A 22,357-nucleotide genomic window follows, 5' to 3' on the forward strand; every position below is an offset into this window, starting at 1 on the left:
TCAGGTAATATGGAAGGATAGGCAAGAAGGTAAGGGAGGTGGAGTAACGCTCTTAATTAAAAATGATATCAGGGCAACAGTGAGGAATATAAGATCTGAGATAAATATAAGACCAATATAAGATCTGAGGAGCAGAATGTTAAATCCATCTGGGTAGAGATTAGGCAAAGAATCATTGGTAGGAGATGTCTATTGGCTATTGAATAACATTACAGTGGCACAGGCAATGAACAGAAATATCTGAGGCAGGTAAGAATGGAACAACAGTTATCATGGGGGACTTTAACTTGCACATAGACTGGGTGAATCAAGTTGGTCAAGGCAGTCCTGAGGAGGACTTTGTAGAAAGCATCCATGATGGCTTTCTTGAACAGCATGTTACTGAACCTACAGGGGGACGTGCTATCTTAGATCTGGTCCTGTGCAATGAGACAGGCAAAATTAGTGATCTGGTTGTTAGGGATCCTCTTGGAAAGAGTGATCACTGTATGACTGAGTTTCACATACAAATGCAGGGTGCAATAGTTCAATCTGAAACCAGGGTATTATGCCTAAACAATGGAGACTACAATGGGATGAGGGAGGATTTGGCTAGTGTAGACTGGGAACACAGGCTGTATTGTGGGATGGTTGAGGAACAGTGGAAGTCTTTCAAAGAGATTTTTCACAGTGCTCAACAAAAGTATATATCAGTTAAAAGCAAGGACAGTAAGGGGAAAAGAGGCTAGACTGCGCAGGTGAGTGACGTAGAGCGCCAAAGGTTTAAAAAGGAGAGAAATTTTCAACGGTCTCTTTTAAATTGGAGCAAGAGGCTGAGAGTGAAGTAAGGAATCTCGGAGAGAAGCCTTTTTTTTACCGTGCTGGGGGAAAAGAAGCTAGACTGCATAGGCGCGTGACGTAGAGCGCCAAAGGTTTAAAAAGATGACCACCATATCCAGCAGGAAGCGGAGTGAGAGGGAGCAGAGTGGGACGGCTTTGGCTCGACAGACTTTGGCGTGAAGAGGGTAAGTACCAGTAAGTTTTGTTTTATTTAGAGTAGAGAGAATGCCAGGCAGGATGCTCGAATGCTCCTCTTGCAGGATGTGGGAAATCAGGGAGACGTCTGGTGTCCCTGACAATGATACCTGCAAGAAGTGCATCCAGCTGCAGCTCCTAACAAACCGTGTTAGGGAACTGGAGCAGGAGCTGGATGACCTCCGGATCATTCGGGAGAATGAGGAGTTTATAGATAGTAGTTTCAGGGAGGTAGTTACTCCAAAGGAGCAATGCACAGGTAATTGGGTTACTGTCAGGTGAGGGAAGGGGAAAGGGCAGGCAGTGCAGGGCTCCCCTGTGGCCATTCCCCTCAACAAGTATACCGATTTGGATACTGTTGGGGGGGGGGGACTTATCTGGGACAAGCTGCGGCAGCCGGATCTCTGGCACTGAGTCTGGTTCTGCAGTGCAGAAGGGAGGGTGGAAGAAGAGGAGAGCAGTAGTGATAGGGGACTCGATAGTTAGAGGTACAGACAGGAGGTTCTGTGGTCGTGACAGAGACTCCTGGATGGTTTGTTGCCTCCCGGGTGCCAGGGTCAGGGATCTCTCTGATCGCGTACACAACATTCTGAAGTGGGAGAGTGAGCAGCCAGATGTCATGGTACACATCGGTACCAATGACGTAGGAAGAAAGAGTGAGGAGGTCCTGAAGAGTGAGTATGGAGAGCTTGGTAGGAAGTTAAAAAGCAGGACCTCGAGGGTGGTAATCTCAGGATTGCTACCTGTGCCACGTGCCAGTGAGGGTAAGAATAGGATGCTCTGGAGGATGAACACGTGGCTGAGGAACTGGTGTAGGGGGCAGGGTTTCAGATTTCAGGATCATTGGGATCTCTCCTGGGGCAGGTGGGACCTGTACAAGAGAGATGGGTTACACCTGAACTACAGGGGCACCAATATCCTTGCAGGGAGTTTTGTTAGTGCTATTGGGGAGGGTTAAACTAGACTTGCAGGGGGATGGGAATCAGGGTGACAGAGCAGATAGTGGAGCGGGGGTGAAAATAAATGATGTTAAAAGTTCATGCAAAGTCACAAATAGAAGGTTTGTGTGTGGTGGTAATAATCTTCTGAGGTGTGTCTATTTCAATGCGAGGAGTATTGTGGGAAAGGCAGACAAGCTGAGGGTGTGGATTGACATGTGGAATTATGACATTATAGCCATTAGTGAAACTTGGCTGCAGGAAGGTCAGGACTGGCAGCTTAATGTTCCAGGGTTTAGATGTTTCAGATGTGACAGAGGTAGAGGGATGAAGGGTGGGGGCTGGGGGTGGCATTGCTAGTCAAGGAAAATGTTACAGCAGTGCTCAGGCAGGGCAGATTAGAGGGCTTGTCTACCGAGGCCATATGGGTGGAGCTGAGAAACAGGAAAGATATGACCACATTAATGGGGTTGTATTATAGACCACCCAATAGTCAGCGAGAATTGGAGGAACAAATCTGCAGAGAGATAACAGACAACTGCAGGAAACATAAAGTTGTGATAGTAGGGGATTTTAATTTTCCACATATTGATTGGGACTCCCATACTGTTAAAGGTCTAGACGGGTTAAAGTTTGTAAAATATGTTCAGGAAAGTTTTCTAAATCAATATTTAGAGGTACCAACCTGAGAGGATGCAATATTAGATCTCCTATTAGGAAACAAGTTAGGACAGGTGACGGAAGTGTGTGTAGGGGAACACTGGTTCCAGTGATCATAACACCATTAGTTTCAACTTGATCATGGATAAAGTTAGATTTGGTCCTCGGGTTGAGGTTCTAAACTGGAAAAAGGCTAAATTTGAAGAAATGAGAAAGGATCTAAAAAGTGTGGATTGGGACAGGTTGTTCTCTGGCAAGGATGTGATTGGTAAGTGAGGCATTCAAAGGAAAAATTTTGAAAGAATTTAAATATTTAAGAAAAACTTGAACAGGTACATGGATGAGAGGGGTCTGGAGGGATATGGTCCAGGTGCAGGTCAGTGGGACTAGGCAGAAAAATGGTTCGGCACAGCCATGAGGGGCCGAAGGGTCTGTTTCTGTGCTGTAATGTTCTGTGGTTCTATGTTTCTACGGGTGGGGAGAGCCAGCCTTGGATAACTAAGGAAATAAAAGAATGCAACAAACTAAAATCTTGTGCATACGAAGTTGCCAAGAGTAGTGGGAAACTGGGATAGTATTTCTTAAATAATTATATAAAGCAAAAAAGAGTGGCTAAAGTGAATGTAGGTCCCTTGGAGGACGAGAAGGGGGAATTGATATTGGGTGATGAAGAAATGGCGGAGGTTTTGAATGACTATTTTGTGTCGGTCTTCATGATGAAGACACATCTAATATGCCAAAGAGAGATGTTATGGATGCAATAGGAGGTGAGGACCTTGATACAATAGCTATCACTAAAGAGGTAGTGCTGAACAAACTTGTGGGCCTGAAGGTTGTTGGTAAGTCCCCTGGTCCTGATGGAATGTATCCCAGAGTACTGAAAGAAACGGCAGATGTTATAGTAGAGGCTTTAGTAATGATTTAACAAAATTATCTGGACTCTGGGTGGGTCCTGGCGGATTGGAAGACGGCAAAAGTCATGCCACAGTTCAGATGTAGGCAAAAGGCAGTTAACTGTAGGTCAGTTAGCTTAATATCTGCAGTTGGGAAAATGCTTGAAGCTATCATTAAGGAAGAAATAGTGAGGCATCTGGAAAGAAATGGATCCATCAGGCAGATGCAGCATGGATTCAGCAACAGTGGGTTCTGTTTGACAAACTCTCTGGAGTTCTTTGAGGACATAATGAGTGCAGTGGATAGAGGGGAACAGATGGACGTTATTTACTTGAATTTCCAGAAGGTGTTTGATAAGGGTGAGTTGCCTGGGACTATACTCACTGGAATTCAGAAGAATGAGAGGAGATCTTGTTGAAACATCTATAACTATGAAAGGGATAGGTAAGATCGAGGCAGGAAAGTTGTTTCCACTGGTAGGTGAGTAGAACTAGGGGACATAGCCTCAAGACTCGGGGGAGTAGGTTTAGGATAGAGGTGAGAAGGAACTGCTTCTCTCAGAGAGTGGTGAATCTGTGGAATTCTCTGTCCAATGAAACAGTGGAGGCCACCTCAGTAAAAATATTTAAGACAATGTTGGATAGATTTTTGAGTAGTTGGGGAATTAAAGGTTATGGGGAAAAGGCAGGCAGATGAAGTTGAGTCCATGGCCAGATCAGCCAATGGAGGGGCAGGCTTGATGGGCCGGATGACCTACTCTTGCTCTTATTTCTTATGTTCTTATGTCTCTGTCATTCCTTTGGATTCATCAGCTTTGACAGCTAGGAGGCAACATCTATGATCAACAGCGACCAACGGAGGACCATATGGGTCTCCAAATTGTGAACAACTGACAGGCTTACCTAACACTGAGCTATGCAGCAATGTGAGCAGCTGCAGACAGATGAAGTCGTGATGAAGGGTCTCAGTCTGAAACGTCAATTGTTCACTCTTTTCCATAGATGCTGCCTGGCTTGCTGAGTTCCTCCAGCATTTTGTGTGAGCTGCAGAGAGGGTTTATTACTCAAGGAAATGGAGTCTGAACCCTCCTTGTTAGATCAGGATGTGAGTGTCAGTGGCAACAAGATAAAATCCGATGGTTTTACAGGAAAGATTCTGGCATGGATAGAAGAATGACAGGCAGGCAGGAGGCAGCGAGTGGGAATAAATGGGGCCTTTTCTGGTTGGCTGCCGGAGACTAGTGGTGTTCCCCAGGGGTCAGTATTGAGACCGCTACTTTTCATATTGTTTGTCAATAACTTAGATAATAAAACTGATGACTTTGTGGCAAAGTTTGCAGATGATACAAAGATATGTGGAGGGGTAGGTAGTGTTGCGGAGGCAATGCGATTGCAGCAGGACTTAGACACATTGAAAGCATTGGCAAAAAAAGACAGATGGAATACAGTGCTGGAAAACGTATGATAACGCATTTTGGTAAAAGGAACAATAGTACAGACTATTATCTAAATGGGGAGAAAATTCAAACATCAGAGGTGCAACAGGACTTGGGAGTCCTCATAAAAGACTCCCAGAAGTTTAATCACAGTTTGAGCCTGTGGTAAAGAAGGCAAATTCAATGTTGGCATTAGTTTCAAGGGGAATAGAATAGAAAAGGAAGGAGTTATTGCTGAGACTTTATAAGACACCAGTCAGGCTGCACTTGGAATATTGTCAACAGTTTTGTTCCCCTTATCTCAGAAAGGATGTGTTGTCATTGGAGAGAGTCCAGAGGAGGTTCATGAGGATGATTCTGGGAATGAAGGGGTTAACATATGAGGACCATTTGGCAGCTTTGGGCCTGTACACACTGGAATTTAGAAGAATGCAGCGGGATCTCATTTAGTTAGGGTGGATAGGGATAGGATGTTTACTATGGTGAGGGCATACAGAACTAGAGGGCACAGCCTCAGAATTGAGGGGCAACCGTTTAGAACAGAAGTAAGAAGGATGTTTTTTAGCCTGAGAGTAGTGAATCTGTGGAATGCTGTGCCACAGACTGCAGTAGAGGCCAAGTCTGTGGGCATATTCAAGGTAGAAGTTGATAGTTTCCTGATCGGATACAGCGAGAAGGCAGGTGTGTGGGGTTGAGTGAGATCTGGGATCAGCCAAGGTGGAATGGTGAAGCAGACTCGATGGGCTGAATGGCCTAATTCTACTCCTATGTCTTTTGATCTTATGGACAACGGCCCTGCCACCACCCAGAGTGTGGAATTCACTTTCTGGAGCATCAGGACTCCAATCCACATGGCCCCTGTGAGCTCACAGAGTCATAGAACACTACAGCACAGAACCAGGCCCTTTGGTACATTTAGATCTTGCTGAATCATTTAAACTGCTTACCCTCATCGACATGCACTGGGATCCCTTATTACTCAGTTCCACCCATAAATACTCACTAGACATCTTCTCCAGTCTGTCCCGAAAGAGTACTGCCATGACATTTCCCTGACTAGTAACACCACCACTACTCCTTTAATCCCTCCTGCTCTGTCACGTCTAACACAACGGAACCCCGGAATACTGAGCTGCCATTCCGGCTCTTTCTGAAACCAAGTCTCACTAATGACTACAACACCATAATTCCAGCTGTTGATCTCACCTGCCTGAGCCCTGAGCTCATCTGCCTTTCCTATGCTACTTCCTGCATTCTTTTTTTACACACAAGAAACAACAGTAGAAAGAACAAGGAGTAGGCACCTCAACAACAAAACTTCACACACTTACCCCACGTGTAGGAGGTACTTCCTAGCCCAGGTTGGACTCATCAGTCACTTCCAGGCACACAGATAACAAACACACCCACCCAGGAATTCAGCTGTCCTCAGCACATGTACGCACGCACACACACACACACACACACACACACACACACACTCACGCACGCACGCACACACGCACGCACGCACACACACACACACACACACACACACACTCACGCACGCACACACACACACGCACACACACCCACAAACACACACACGCACACACGCACGCACGCACACACACACACACACACACACACACACACACACACGCACTCACACACACACGCACGCACGCACGCACGCACGCACACACACACACACACACACACACGCACGCACGCACACACACACACACACACGCACACGCACGCACGCACACACACACACACGCACACACAACCACCCACACACACACACACACACACATACACACACACGCACGCACACACACACACACACACAACCACCCACCCACACACACACACACACACACACCTACACACCTACACACACACACACTCTCTCTCTCTCTCTCTCTGGTTGTCCATCGGAATCCGATGACGATGTCCACTCCTTTAACGGTGAGATCTTTGATGACTATACAGTCCTATCCTGGACCCACAAACTCTATTGCAGGAGGGACATGTATATGTGGTAGTGGTGGTAGTGTTGGCAACCATGGCTGCATTTCTCCTGGCTCTCTTCTGCAGTCTTATGGTTGTTCTTTCCATCTCCAGAATACGAACCCCATCCCTACACAGCTGTTGCCAAGTGATACGGTCAGCAGCAACATCTTCCAGGTCCTCAGGTCTGATCTTGCACTTCCTTAAAGCATTCTTCATCTGATCCTTATAGCATTTCTTCGGCCCTCCAGCTGATCGTTGACCATGATGTAGCTGGCCGTATAACACTCTGCGGGGTAGCCGACATGGGGGCATCCTTATCACGTGCCCCAGCCACTGCAGCTGACGCTGGGTGATCGTGGCCTCAATACCTCTGCAGTTGGTCTTTACTAGTATTTCAGTGTGAGGCACCCACTCCCGCCAAGTAATTCCCAGGATGTGCTGAAGGCAGCTTATGTGGAAGCGCTCCAAGGACTTGATGTGACGGCTGTAGGTTACCAAAGTTTCACAGCTATAAAGGAGGGTGGATACAGCGACCTTTGTGGAGGGACGAAGGCTCCTGTTCTGAAAGACTCTACGCCGAAGTCTCCCAAAGGCAGCTGATGCCTGTTTAATGCGGCTCTGGATATCGTTGCCAATGCCGCTATCCTCAGAGAGAATGCTCCCCAGATATTTGAAAGATGGCACTACTGACAGCTTTTCATCACCAACAGTGACGGCAGGTAGGGTGGGTGGGACACTGGTACTCCATTGGCAAACCACTTCTGTCTTGATGGTATTGACAGTCAGCCCCATCCTGCTGTACGCTCTCACCGCCACAGCAAGGCCAGTCTGAAGATCCTCCAGAGTATGGGCCACAGGAGCACAGACATCTGCAGACTGCAGCTCCAGCACCCGTTCTCTACAGAGTTTGGTGGTTGCGTGGAGCCTCCTGATGTCAAAGAGGTTGCCATCTAATCTGACGTATACGGCCACACCGCTGCTATCCTCAATCTCGTTGTGGAGAAGCTTGGCAACTCACAAGAGGAAGATGTTAAAGAGCACTGGTGCTAGCACACACCCCTGCCTCACCCCTGTGCATACAAGGAAGGGCTCGGACTCTTGTCCTTCTATGGTCACCCGAGCAGTCGTCCCATCATGGAACTGGCAGAGGATGTTAACAAATTTATTGGGACTCGGTGATGTTGCTGATGAGCCTCTGAAGCATCACCTTAGCCAGGACCTTCCCAGCAACAGAAAGGAGTGATATGCTCCTACTATTGCCGCAGATGGCCTTGTCACCCTTGTTCTTATAAATGACAACGATGTTTGCATTTCTCCATTGCTGTGGGATGTTCTCGTCAATCCAGGCCTTGGTGATGTACTGGTGGAGGGTGTGCATACACATGTACCCTCTGTTCTTCAGTAACTCAGCAGGGATATTGTCAGTGCCAGGGGACTTGTTGTTCTTAAGGGAATGGACAACTGATGGAACCTCCTGGAAGGTTGGTGGTAGACTGAGATCGTGGATAGGAGGAAGTTCAGGCAGTTCGTCCAGGATGGTGGGGTCTGCGTCAGAATCCTGATTAAGCAGGGTGTTAAAATGCTCAGCCCACCTCAGCAGAATGGTATTCTGATTCGTCAGAAGTGTTAGTCCATCTGTTGTTTTCAGGGGAGTAACACATAGATTTATTAGGCCGTAGGTAGTTTTGACAGTATTGTAAAAACTATGCATGTCATTATTATCGGCAAAGGACTGGATTTCATGTGCCTTTTCAGCCCACCACTCATTTTGTATGGCCCATATTGCTTTTTACTCTTTCCTCCGAGCTGCCTGCCAATGCTGCCTGATGCTGGTGGATGAAGGGTTATCTAAAGTTGCCCGGTGTGCTTTGTGCATTTAAGCAAATTGTGGATGGTATCTGAGTTATCGTCAAACCAGTCTTGGTGGTTTCTGCTCTTATGGCCAATGGATTGGGCTGCTGCCTCATGGAGCGCAGAGCTGATATAGGTCCACTGTTGTTCCATGGTATTTTCTGAACTCAGACAAGGTTCCAGCTCCCTTAGTTTCTCAGCTGTAATGTGTCAAAACTCACTTCTTGCTTCTGTGTTTCTCAGGCGGTTGCAATTTAGTCACTTTTTATTGGGTTTTTGCAGCCGCAAGGGGGGACACACTTTCATACGGAGCTTGGCCACAATCAAACGGTGGTCAGTCCAGCACTCTGCACCTCTCATGGCACGGGTGATGAGAACATCCTTGATGTCACTACGTCTCACAATGATGAGGTCGATCATGTGCCAATGTTTAGAGCGAGGTTGCATCCATGAGTTCTTATATTTTGCCTTCTGCTGGAAGATGGTGTTGGTTATGGTAAGGTTATGCTCAGAGCAAAGAGTAAGCAGCCTCATGCCGTTTGCACTGACCTTGCCAATACCATGCCTCCCTGGCACTCCACTCCATATCCTGTTGTTCTGTCCCACTCTAGCATTGAAGTCCCCAAGCAAAAGGATCTTATCATTCTTAGGGATCTGGCAAAGAGCTTCATCCAATGTATGATAAAAGCATTCCTTGGCCTCATTCTCAGATGGCAAGTTGGTGTATAGGCACTGAGAACCGCGGCATAACGTTTCTTTGCCGGGGGATACGGAGGGTCATTAGTCTTTCACTAATGCCAGAAGGTGCTTCTGTGAGTCTTGTTAGAAAGGTGTTCTTGATAGCTAATCCTACTCCGTGGAGATGTTGTCCACCTGGGGGGAAATCTTTCCAGAAGAAGGTGTAACCCATCCCTTCCTCGGTTAAAGAGCCTTCATCCAGGAGCCTGATCTCACTCAGGGCAGCAATGTCGATGTTGTAGCGCCTCAGCTCAGCAGTGATCAAGGCTGTTCTCCAGTGAGGTCTGTCAGAGATGCCATACATGTCTAGGAGAGTCCTTACATTCCATGTTGCCAGTTTTAGGTTGTATTGTTTCTTATTTTAACCGCAGTAGTGGAATAGCTCGATAGGCGCGGTAACCTATCCAGGTGAGTGATTGAATGGGCGATTTTTAGGCCACCTTTTCTAGGCCCTTCCCCAATTGGGTGAGCAGTGTGGTCCCTAAATAGGGCTGCTCAGTCGCACAGGGGTCTGCCGAAAACAGATGCCACTCAGTCCCAGCTGCTAGCAACCAAATACCCTGTGCCGCTGTCGTTCAGGGTTCTGACTAGGAGCTCCCAGTCCATTCGTACCTGCTCCCGTTGCCAGATGCCCCATCGCCGTCAGACTTCAACCATAGGTAAGATCCAGGTATTGTGCACCGTGGTCAGAGGTGGAGACCAGCGCAAGAAAGATATTAAAGTGCCACAGGGAGTCCGCCATCCCCAGTAGCACTATCTTCACCATGATGAGGTAAATCCCGGTGGCAAGGGTGAACATCTTGGCTGCAGGATGCTGCCGGGTCCTTGGTCTGTAAAGGCCCGCCTCTTGCACACCGCCAGCGCATTGCTTTTCTGTCAGGGTGTGCTTCCTTAGCCTTGTCTCAACAGACTTCCCACAAGGCAGTGGGGCTGGGACAGTGGTTGACGGGCACCAGGGCGTATTCACACAGTGGTGGGCCTGCACACCACGTCTCTGGGGCCCACTGCTGCTCCGAGATCCCCTGTAGTTTAGCCTGGGACCGTAAGATACCCAGTTTCCGCGTGTGGCCCCGACGAGGCACTGCAGGAGTCTTGGTGGTGGAGAGGCTCTGTACTGACAGGAGGAGGCTTACACACTCAGCTCCTCTTTTCACCCTCTGTTGAGAAGGCGAGCCAGCGGCAATAGCTGTAAGCAGAGAGTAGCAAGCAGAGGGCACTATGCGGCACACAGCATGCAGCGTGCACTAACTACAAGCACCATTACACTACTGCACTAGACACAGATACACACACACACACACACACACACACACACACACACACACACACACACACACACACACACACACACACACACACACACACACACACACACACACACACACACACACACACACTTCTAATTTAAACCCCCACCCCACTAGCAAACCTTCCCACTAGGATATTAGTCCCCTCCAGTTCAGGTGAAAACCCATCTCTTTAGTACAGGTCCCATCTTTCCAAAAGTCTGATGCCCTCTTGCCTGCACCAACTCCTTAGCCACGTGTTAAACTGTATCATCTTCCTTCCTCTGGCCTCACTAGCACGTGGCACCAGTCACAATCCTGAGATCACAACCCTGGAGGTCCTGTCCTTCAACTTAGCACCTAACTCCCTGAACCTCCTGTGCAGAACCTCGTCCCTCGCCCTACCTATGGCATTGGTATCTATATGAACCAACACCTCTGGCTGCTCACCCTCCCATTTCAGAATGCTGAAGACCCGGTCCAAGATGACACCCGGGAACTAACATACCATTTGGGAATCTCGCTCTCTGCCACAGAACCTTAAGCTAACAAATCTCCTATCACCACAGCTCGGCTCTTCTCCCCCCTGCTTTCTGTGCTGCAGAGCTATACTTAGTGCCATAAACCTGACCACAGTGACTTTTCTCTGCGAGTTATCGTCCCCCCAACAGTATTCAAAGTGGGATAGCTATTTTTGGGGGACATGGCCACAGGGGTACTCAGCACTGGCTGTTTAACACCTTTCCCTTCCTGACTGTCACCCAGTTTCCTGTGTCCTGCACCTTGGGTGTAACTACCTCTCTATATGTCCTAGTTATCACACCCTGAGCCTCCTGAATGAGCCAGAGTTCATTCAGTTCCAGCTCCTCTGCTTAACACAGAAGCTGTAGCTGGATGCACTTCTCACAGGTGTGGTCATCAGGGACACTGGTGGTCTCCCTGCCTTCCCACATCCTGTAAGAGGACCTTCCGCTACCCTGCCTGGCATCTCTATTGTTCCAACTGAGCAAATATAAGGAAGGATAAACAATCAATAAACTGACAGGAAATCTACCTGCAGCTTTTAATTTTCTCTCACTCAAGCTCTCCTTACTGATGCCTCAAAAACCCCACTCTAGCAGTATCCACTGCAATGATGTCTGCTCCAACAATGGCCACTACACTTGCCCCTGCCTTATTTTAATTTGTTCTTTCCAGTGAATCCTGATTGCCGATTGGCTGATTCTCAGAACACCAAACTGCCATGAGTTGCTGCTTTATGTACTCAATTGGCAAACCTGAGTTAGCTGCATTTTCTCACACTTCGGATCTCCGATTAGCTGCTGCTCAAAACACCAAACTGCTGCGTGTTAATGCCGTATGCACTCAAGTAGGAAACCTAAGTCAGCTATGTTTCCTTATGCTTTGGATATCTGATTGGCTGCTACTCAAAACATCAAACGGCTGCCAGTCAATACCTTATATACTCATTTGGAGAATGTGAGTGAGTCACTACCGATTCACTCTCATCCTCAGTTCTCACATCCCAGAACTGAGCTTAGTCACTGCTGACTCACTCCCATCCCAGAGATCTCACACTTTGGATCTCTGATCTGGCCGATCAAGCCTGCTCTGTCATTTCAACCTGACTGATCCATTTCCCCTCTCAACCTCATTTTCCTGCCTTCTCCCAGAACCTTTCATGCCCTGATTGATCAAGAACCTGTCAACCCCAGCCTTAAATATACCCAATAACTTGGCCTCCACAGCCACCTGTAGCAATGAATTCCACAGATTCACCACCCTCTGACTAAAGACATTCATCCTGACTCACTCTCAAGCCAGAATTGCGCTCTGTCACTACTGACCCACTCTCATCCCAGAACTAACTGAAATCAACTGGCTTCGGCGAGAAATGGTAGAGATGAGGACTGGTAAAGATGAGGACCAGTAGGGGAGAGGTAAGTAGGTAAGTACATTAGTTATTTCTATTTCCTTTTTTAATTTACAGTAAATCTAGAGAGAATGGGGGGGGGGGTGGATTTCTAGAGAGCCAGTATTCTGTTCTGGGTTTCAGATGTGGAATTTCCAGGAGACTCCAACCCCCCCTACGGCCACTTCTAAAAAAGAATAAAGGATGGTAGCTTGCTTCCCAGGTGCCAAGGTTCACGATGTTTCTGAACGCATCCACAAGGTCCTGAAAAGGGAGGGTGAGCAGCTAGAAGTCATGGTACATATTGGTATTGACAAAGGTAGAAAAAGGGAAGAGGTCCTGAAAACAGAATAAGACCATAAGACATAGGAGCAGAATTCCTCCATTCAGCCCATCATGGCTAATCCTGGATCCCATTCGACCCAATACACCTGCCGTCTCACCATACCCTTTGATGCCCCAACCAGTCAGAAAGCTATCATCTTCCGGTTTGAATATACACAGACTTGGACTCCACCGCAGTCTGTGGCAGAGCATTCCACAGATTTGCTACTCTCTGGCTAAAAAAATTTGCTCCTTACTTCTGTTCTGAAAGGTCACCCCTCAATTCTGAGGCTGGGCCTTCTAGCTCTGGATACCCCCACCAGAGGAAACACCTCTCCACATCCACCTTATCTTGTCCTTTCAACATTTGGTAGGTTTTGAGATCCCCCCCACATTCTTCTAAATTCCAGTAAGAACAGGCCCAAAGCTGCCAAACACTTAATTCCCAGAATCATCCTTGTGAACCTCCTCTGGACTCTCTCCAGTGACAACACATCCTTTCTGAGATACGGGGCCTAAAACTGTTGACAATGCTCCAAGCGTGGTCTGACTAGAGTCTTATAAAGGCTCAGCATTATCACTTACTTTTTATATTCTATTCCCCTTGAAATAAATGCCAGAATTGCATTTATCTCCTTTACCAGAGAGTTGACCTGTGAATTAACCTTCTGGGAGTCTTGCATGAGGACTCCCAAGTCCCTCTGCACCGCTGATGTTTGAATTTTCTCCCCATTTAGATAATAGTCTGCACTATTGTTCCCCTTACCAAGTTGCGTTACCATACATTTCCCAACACTGTACTCCATCTGACACTCTTTTGCCCATTCTTCCAATTTGTCTAAGTCCTGCTGCAATCTCATTGCTTCCTCAGCACTACCAACCCCTCCACCTATTTACTCCTTTACCAAAGTGAATGGAATTGTTCATGGGGAAGCTGGGTCTCCGCACCATCACTTGTTTTTCAGTTGAGTGTAATTATAGAGGTGAAAAATTGTAAAAGGAGAGACAGTCTGAATAGGTTTGCACTTTATTCCCAAGCGTGTAGGACAATGAGGGGAGATTTGAAAGAGGTATATAAAATTATGGGCAGTATTGATAAGGTAAATATTTATTTATTTATATTTTGAGATACAGCAATTCTTTATTTCTCTCAGTTGATGCTACCTGACCTGCTGAGTTCCTCCAGCATTTCTCTGTGTGTTTTAGTCTAGTTCAGTTTGAGTTTAACTAGAATTACAGCAATAACCTGAAGGTTAACCACAGTCTGGGATTGCAGGAACTTAACATGCAACCCTCAGTACAGTCACCCCAACAGTACGGTGCAGGCATTTCATTATGGGGTTGCAGGAGGGTAATGTATAACACCCCTCTCAGTACAATCACCCCAACAGTACGGTGCAGACACCTCATTGAAGATTGAGGCATTGCATTGGGCACTTTCACTGATGTACAAGGGTGCATTTTGCTGAGGAGAAGCACATGCAACAAGTTATTGGTTACACTCCAGAGAAAGGTGAGTCACAGTTTCACTTTGCAACCATGCAAAATGTAACTGTTGCAGCTCGGCATGTGGATTACTTTGAGATCTGTATCATCTCTCTTGCAAGAAATACTTCACGTAAAAGCTAAAATAATGTATATTTGGTATTTTAGAACAAAGTATAGAAGTTCAACACCTACGAGGATTCTGCAGAGTGTGCAGGAATTTGTTGAAATATTTGGTTAGCAGAATTCCTCTTAACTCCGCCATGGACGGTTCCAAGCCTGGATGAGAAAGGAGAGGATTGGGGATGGGGTTAGCAACCTCATCCCGTAAAAACCCAGAGTGACAGAAGCACCAACAGGGGCTCCAGATATCTCATCCTTGGGAGAGGAAGGATGTTCAGAGTCAGACTACACCTAGAAACAACGTGAAGGCCTGACCCAGGACAGAAGAATCTGTTGAGCTTCTGTCGGTGCCTATGCTCCAGATAGAGTGGGCTTAAAGGAAGAATTCCTCTGGCCTTAAACTAGCATTGAAGAGTGCCTGTTATCTGAAAGCTATCATCTAGGAGATGTTTTAAAATGTTTAGGTGTTCCGGGCAATTTTAAACCCTCCTAGGCTACATTATTCTTGATTAAACAACAGATTACTTAGTGACCTTCCACCCTGGGCAGAGAATGGGAAATGGTTAGTTGGCATTTTCCATTCTAAAAGTACACTAAGGTTTATTTCAGAGTTCTTAACCATAACTTGCAGTTTCATTTGCAACTGAGCTCTCTGCCATCTCTTAAGAGATTAAGAAAACAGATAGAGCAGGTTATTTGAAGTTACTGCAGCTATTTAACAACATGGAATAACACAGAACACGGACCATTACAGCATAGTACAAGCCTTTTGACCCAGGATGTTGTACTGACTTTTTAACCTACTCTAAGATCAATCGAACCCTCCCCTTCCACATAGCTTTCCATTTTCCCTATTGTTTATGTGCCTATCTAAGAGTCTCTTAAATGTCTCCTATGTATCTGCCTCTACCACCACTTCTAGCAGGGCATTCCACACACCCACCACTCTCTGTGTAAAAAAGCATACCTCTGACATGCCCCCTATACTTTCCTCCAGTCACCATAATCTCCTCTGGTAGTAGTCATTTCTGCCCTGAGAAAAAGTTTCTGGCTGTCCACTCTGTCTATGCCACTCATCATCTTGTACACCTCTATCAAATCACCTCTCATCTTCCTTCACCCCAAAGCTCCTCAACCTATCCTCAGAAGACAAGCCCTCTAATCTAGGCAGCATCCTGGTAAACCTCCTCTGTACCCTCCCTCAAGCTCCTACATCTTTCCTATAATGAAGCAACCAGAAATGAACACGATAGTCCAAGTGTGGTCTAACCAGGCTTTTATCGAGCTGCAACATCACCTCACGGCTCTTGAACTCAATCCCTGACTAATAAAGGCCAACACATAGTACATCTTCTTAACCACACTATCAATTTGTACAGTGAGTCATCTAACTAGTTCAGCTAATGATCGCAGCTTTCCTGGGTCATAAGAATGAAAATATGGTATACCAGTTGGACAGGTGATCTCTGACACCTTAAAATTAGTCAGCATAGTCATTAATCAATCACATGTAAAATCCCGTTAGTGAAACTAAGGTAGAAGTAACCATAGGGGTATGTGGCTCACACAGTAACAGGTTTTAAATGAGTATATCAGAAAAGTATATTGAAGGTTTCCTCAAAATCCACTTCACTATCAGAACTGCAGGGCAATTCTGTCACACATCTGGCCAAGGCAGACTCCACTTGTCTCACATCTGGACCATCTAAACACCATATTCTCACATCTGTACCAGCCAGACAGCACCCATCTTGGATCTGGACCAGCCAGACCCCACCTGTCCAATATCCGGACCAACCAGACACAAATTGTCTCACATCTGGACAAACCAGGCAGCTCCTATATCACATCTGGACCAGCCAGTTACCACCTGTCTCACATCTGGGACAGGCAGACACAACTTCTCTCACATCTGGACCAGAGAGTTACTGCCTATCTCACATCTGGACGAGCCAGACACTGCTTGTTCACATCTGGGCCAGCCAGACACAATCTGTATCACATCTGGACCAGCTAGACACTACCTATATCACATCTGGACCACATAATCACCATCTTGTCACATCAGGGTCACACAGGCACCATTTGTATCACATCTGGAGCAGCCAGACAGCATCTATCTCATCTACTGGCAGGCGAGTCATACATACATCTTTTAGTTTCTGTGGGCTATGATCAAAGTGGTCAGGGTCTTATCCTGGGTCCGAGTCATGGTAAGTGACAGGCATGAAGAGGCTGGTAGTGAAAAAACCAGATCTATCCCGGGCCGTCCCCCACCCCAACCCCTTCCCATCTCCCTCGCCTCCCGTAATCGCCCCCACCAAAAGCTCACGCTGTAACCCGGCCCGCTCCTCACACCCCGGCATCCCGCTAGCTCGGCTCCAAACATTTGGCTCAAGCAACATCTGCAAAACCCCGCAGGACCGGGAGACCCGAGGCGCCAGCGGTAGGCTTGTACCGGGCCAGCAGTTACACCTGTTCATTCCGGGTCAGCTACTACATTGAGCTAGCTCGGGTCCGACCGGCTCAGCGTTACATTGGATCAGCTCGGCTCCAGTGGTCACAACAGATCAGCTGCTACGGGTCCGATGTTTGACTCGGATCTGTCCGGGTCAGCGGTTACAGTGGGCCGGTCGGGTCTGTAGTTAGACCGGGTCCAGTAGCCGGAGAGGTGTGAGCAGTCGGCGGGATCATGAAGCGAGTAAAGAGGACGGTACTCACGGTCTTGTGAACGACCAGGGCTCCCAGGGAGATGGCGGTGGAGAACAGCCCCAGCAGCAGAGAGAGAACGCTAACTGTGGTGATGTTCCTGTGTAGAGGGCCCCATGGGGCTTCTCTGGCCGCGGGCAGCATCGCGTCTTCCCGGGAGCACATTGTCGGCCGCTTTCGGTGATAGGACTTCGCAGCCAAGGCTTATATGTGACCTCCCACATCTTATCTCTATCAGCCTGGGTACATCTGGTAGTTCGTGGGGTTATTTCCTGCCCCTCTGCACCCCTCCCTCCCTCTTCTTTCATCTGTAAATGCCATCGGAAAATTCGGCTCATGGGCAGGGGCGGCGGGATGACTTACCGGCAGGGATTTCTCGGGGAGTAAACCTGCCCGAGCGACATCGCTGACATTATTGCTTCGCCGGGGGAGGCTGCTACCTTCTCCTATTTAACCCTCGAACATCTTCACGCACTTTATCTGCGCTCACAATCGCTCTGTAGTGTCATGGGCAGGATGTGCGGGTTATAGTGACAGACTTCCCTGCACCTTATCGCCAAAGCATTGTGTAAATTTCAGCGATTGTTGTTAATTGTGGTTTGCGGGGAAATCTCCGGTTCTCGCGGTGTACAACCCGCGCTTCGCCATGGAAGTTAGTCAGGACCTTTAGCATTATCGATGAGCTCTTTCATCCGTCCAGCATCTCTTTGACCAGCAGGCAGAAGGTACCGTAGAGTGGGAAACAGCTTCTTCTCCCCGCCACCGCCCAGGTCTCATCACGTATGACGCGCCTGCAGTGTTATATTGTTTACTTTTTAACGTATGTCATAAATACACCTTATTATTTGTGGAGTGAAATGTGTTGTGCACCTGGTCTGGAGGAACACTGTGGTGGTATACAGGTGTACGCTGAACTTGAACTTGATCTAGTTCGGGGAGTACAAATTCATCTCACTCAGACAGACTCAAGGACAGGAAGAGGACCGTTCCACCTTTCAACCAAACAATCACTATTCAATTATCATTTCCATTCTGACCTGTTGATCCATGGCTACCTCTTATGCCAAGATGAGGCCACCCCTAGGGAGGAGGAGTAACACCTTATATTCCATCTGGGCAGCCTCCAACCTGATGGCATGAATACTGATTTCTCATTCTGGTAAACAAATCCCTCCCCCTCTTCCTGTGTTCCCCACTCTGACCCTTTACTTCTTACCTACCTAATACTTCCCCCTGGGTTCCATTTCCCTCCCCTTTCTCCTATTGTCCTCTCTCCTCTCCTATCAGATTCTTTTTTCTCCAGCCCTTAATCTTTCCCACCCACCTGGCTTCACGTATCACCTTCCAGCTACCCTCTTCCCCTCCCCCACCACTTTATTCTGGCATCTTCTCCCTCTCCAGTCCTGAAGAGCGGTGTTGGCCTGAAACTTCGACTGTTTCTTCATCTCCAAAGATCTTGCCTGACCTGCTGAGTTCCTCCGGCACTCTCTGAGTAACTCTGGATTTCCAGCGTATGCAGTGATTTAATATCTACCTCAACTCATTTTCCCGCATCTGCCCTGACATCTTTAATTCCCAAACTCCATCCATCTCTATTTAGAATGAAGTCTACGACTCCTGAGATCAAGATTCCAAGCATTCGCCATCTCTAAGTGAAGATATTTCTCCTTATCTTTGCCTCAGACCTGATCTTGAAATTGTTCTCCCTAACGCCAGACTCCTCAACTGCGGAAGATTGCTCTCTGTACAATTGTAAATTTCAATGCAATCACATATCCTTAAATTCGTGAGAAGACAGTCTCAGTCTGCTGAAATCATTCACATATGCTAATGTTCCCTGGTCCCTCCCCCCATCCCTGGAACCAAGTTGGTAATCCTTCACAACATGCTGGAGGAACCCACCAAGCCAGACAGCATCTATGGAGAGGAATAGATATTTTGGGCCAAGACTCTTCATCAGGACCAGAAATGAAGGAGGAAGCCTGAATTACTGTTTATTCACTTCCATAGATGCTGCCTGACCTCCTGAGTTCCTCCAACATTTTGTGTGTGTTGCTCTGGATTTCCAACATCGGCAGAATCTTGTGTGTTTATGATGAACCTTCCTCACTGCACTCTCCTAAAGATAAATACATAATTTTTAGCCCAGTCAGGAACCCTACACTCTACTCTAGGTACAGCCTCATCAGGGCCCTTTATAATTGCCCCTGTTCTCAAATGGTCTCACAACTGTCTGCCTACCTTCCTGCTGATCGCTGTTGTAAACGGAAAGTCGGCCTTCAGTATCATCATTGTGCACTGGTGCATGGGGCTCCTCCAAGCCGTTCTGAGCATTTATACACCACAATTTCTCAGGAGCAGGGGTGGGTCCTCTTACCCCTGCAGCCCTCTGATTTGTGGTGGCTGGTCCAATCGTAACTTCAGCCTTTTTGCTTACACATGGTGACCTTTCACACTATTGGTATGTAATGCCTTGGTTAAGATTTTTACTGCTAATGTTGTAGGGCATTTCATTTAATAGTCTTCTGTAGAAGCAATGTGTCCTGCTCGTGGAGTGGTTGTGTTTTGGCTAAAGATAAGAGGCTATGATGTTCAACTTAGGAATGTTGTGTCAACCAATCAGGATGGTGGAATTGGGAAAAGTTCTTTGGAAAACTAGGTGGAGAGAGATTTGTGACTGACACTGGTGGGGTTTGTGGTTTTCTTGGTGGAAGGTACAGAGAGGAGAAGGTCGGGAGAGAAGGTAATGGGATTTGATCCGATGGGAAGATGCAATTACAAGGAGTGCTTCACAAGACGGAGCCCAAGATCGGAAGTTTTACTGGTGTTTGGTGATGAGAATTCAGTGCCATGAGTAACGGGCATTCCCAGCTTTTGGACAAATCAGCTCCAATGACATGCACATTCAGACTTGTTTAATTGTAATGGGCCCTTTTTATTATTTTCCTTTTTTTCTTTCCCTTAATAACTTTCTACAGGGGCACAACTGACAGTATCTTGACTGGCTGTATCACTGCCTGGTATGGGAACTGTACTTCCCTCAATTACAGGACTCTGCAGAGAGTGGTGTGGACAGCCCAGCACATCTGTGGATGTGAACTTCACACTATTCAGGACATTTACAGCAACAAGTGTGTAAAAAGGGTCCGAAGGATCATTGGAGATCTGAGTCACCCCAACCACAAACTGTTCCAGCTGCTACCATTCAGGAAACGGTACCACAACATTAAAGCCAGGACCAATAGGCTCCGGGACAACTTCTTCCACCAGGACATAGATTGATTAATTCACACTGACACAATCATATTTCTAAGCTATAAGACCATAAGATATAGGAGCAGAAGTAGGCCATTTGGCCCATCAAGTCTGCTCCACCATTCAATCATGGGCTGATCCAATTCTTCCAGTCATCCCCACTCCCCTGCCTTCAACTCAAAACCTTTGGTGCCCCGGCTAATCAAGAACCTATCTATCTCTGCCTTAAATACACCCAATGACTTGGCCTCCACAGCTGCTCATGGCAACAAATTCCACAGATTTACCACCCTCTGACTAAAGTAATTTCACCACATCTCTGTTCTAAATGGACATCTTTCAATCTTGAAGTCATGCCCTCTTGTCCTAGACTCCCCTACCATGTGAAATAACTTTGCCATATCTAATTTGTTCAGGCTTTTTAACATTCAGAATGTTTCTATGAGATGCCCCCTCATTCTCCTGAACTCCTGGGAATACAGTCCAAGAGCTACCAGACATTCCTCATACAATAACTCTTTCATTCCTGGAATCATTCTCGTGAATCTTCTCTGATCCCCCTCCAATATCAATATATCCTTTCTAAGATAAGGAGCCCAAAACTGCACACAATACTCCGTGTGGTCTCATAAGAGCCTATAGAGCCTCAACATCACATCTTTGCTCGTATATTCTATACCTCTAGAAATGAATGCCAACATTGCATTTGCTTTCTTCACCACTGATTCAACCTGGAGGTTAACCTTTAGGGTATCCTGCACAAGGACTCCCAAGCCCCTTTGCATCTCTGCATTTTGAATTCTCTCCCCATAGTTTGCCTGTTTATTTCTTCAATCAAAGTGCATGACCGTACACTTTCCAATATTGTATTTCATTTGCCACTTCTTTGCCCATTCCCCTAAACTATCTAAGTCTCTCTGCAGGCTCTCTGTTTCCTTAACACTACCCACTCCTTCACCTATCTTTGTATCATCGGCAAATTTAGCCACAAATCCACTAATCCCACCATCCAAATCATTGACATACATCGTAAAAAGCAGTGGTCCCAACACCAATCCCTGTGGAACTCCACTGGTAACTGGCAGCCAGCCAGAATAGGATCCCTTTATTCTCACTCTGTTTTCTGCCGATCAGCCAAAGCTCCACCCATGCTAGTAACTTTTCTGCAATTCCATGGGCTCTTATCCTGCTAAGCAGCCTCACGTGCAGCACCTTGTCAAAGGCCTCTGAAAAGCCAAGTACACCACATCTACTGCCTCTCCTTTGTCTACCCTGCTTGTAATTTCCTCAAAATTTGAAGTAGGTTAGTCAGGCAGGATTTTCCTTTCCGGAAACCATGCTGGCTTTGGTCTATCTTGTCATGTGTATCCAAGTACACTGTAATTTCATCCTTAACAATCGATTCCAACATCTTCCCAACCACTGATGTCAGGCTAACAGGTCTATAGTTTCCTTTCGGCTGCCTCTTACCCTTCTTAAATAGCAGAGTAACAGCTGCAATTTTCCAGTCATCCAGTACAATGCCAGAATCTATCGATTCTTGAAAGATCATTGTTAATGCCTCCACAATCTCTCCAGCTACTTCCTTCAGAACCCGAGGGTGCATTCCATCGAGTCCAGGAGATTTATCCACCCTCAGACCATTTAGCTTCTTGAGCACCTTCTCAGTTGTAATTTTCACTGCACAAACTTCACTTCCCTGACACTCTTTAATGTCCAATATACTGCAGATATC

General features: G+C 46.9%; 1 protein-coding gene across 1 annotated transcript in view; it reads right to left on the reverse strand.

The window, feature by feature from the left end:
* Positions 1-18,134, reverse strand: part of LOC140731132 (tumor necrosis factor ligand superfamily member 6-like) — a 39,432-nt gene extending 21,298 nt beyond the window's left edge. Inside the window, exon 1 of the mRNA XM_073052454.1 lies at positions 17,380-18,134. Coding sequence (XP_072908555.1) covers positions 17,380-17,532 — 153 coding nt within the window. The 5' untranslated portion in view covers positions 17,533-18,134. The remainder of the gene's footprint in view (positions 1-17,379) is intronic.
* Positions 18,135-22,357: the final 4,223 nt, after the last annotated feature.

This window comes from Hemitrygon akajei, chromosome 7 (genome assembly GCF_048418815.1).
Source record: "Hemitrygon akajei chromosome 7, sHemAka1.3, whole genome shotgun sequence".
Classification (NCBI taxonomy): Eukaryota; Metazoa; Chordata; class Chondrichthyes; order Myliobatiformes; family Dasyatidae; genus Hemitrygon; species Hemitrygon akajei.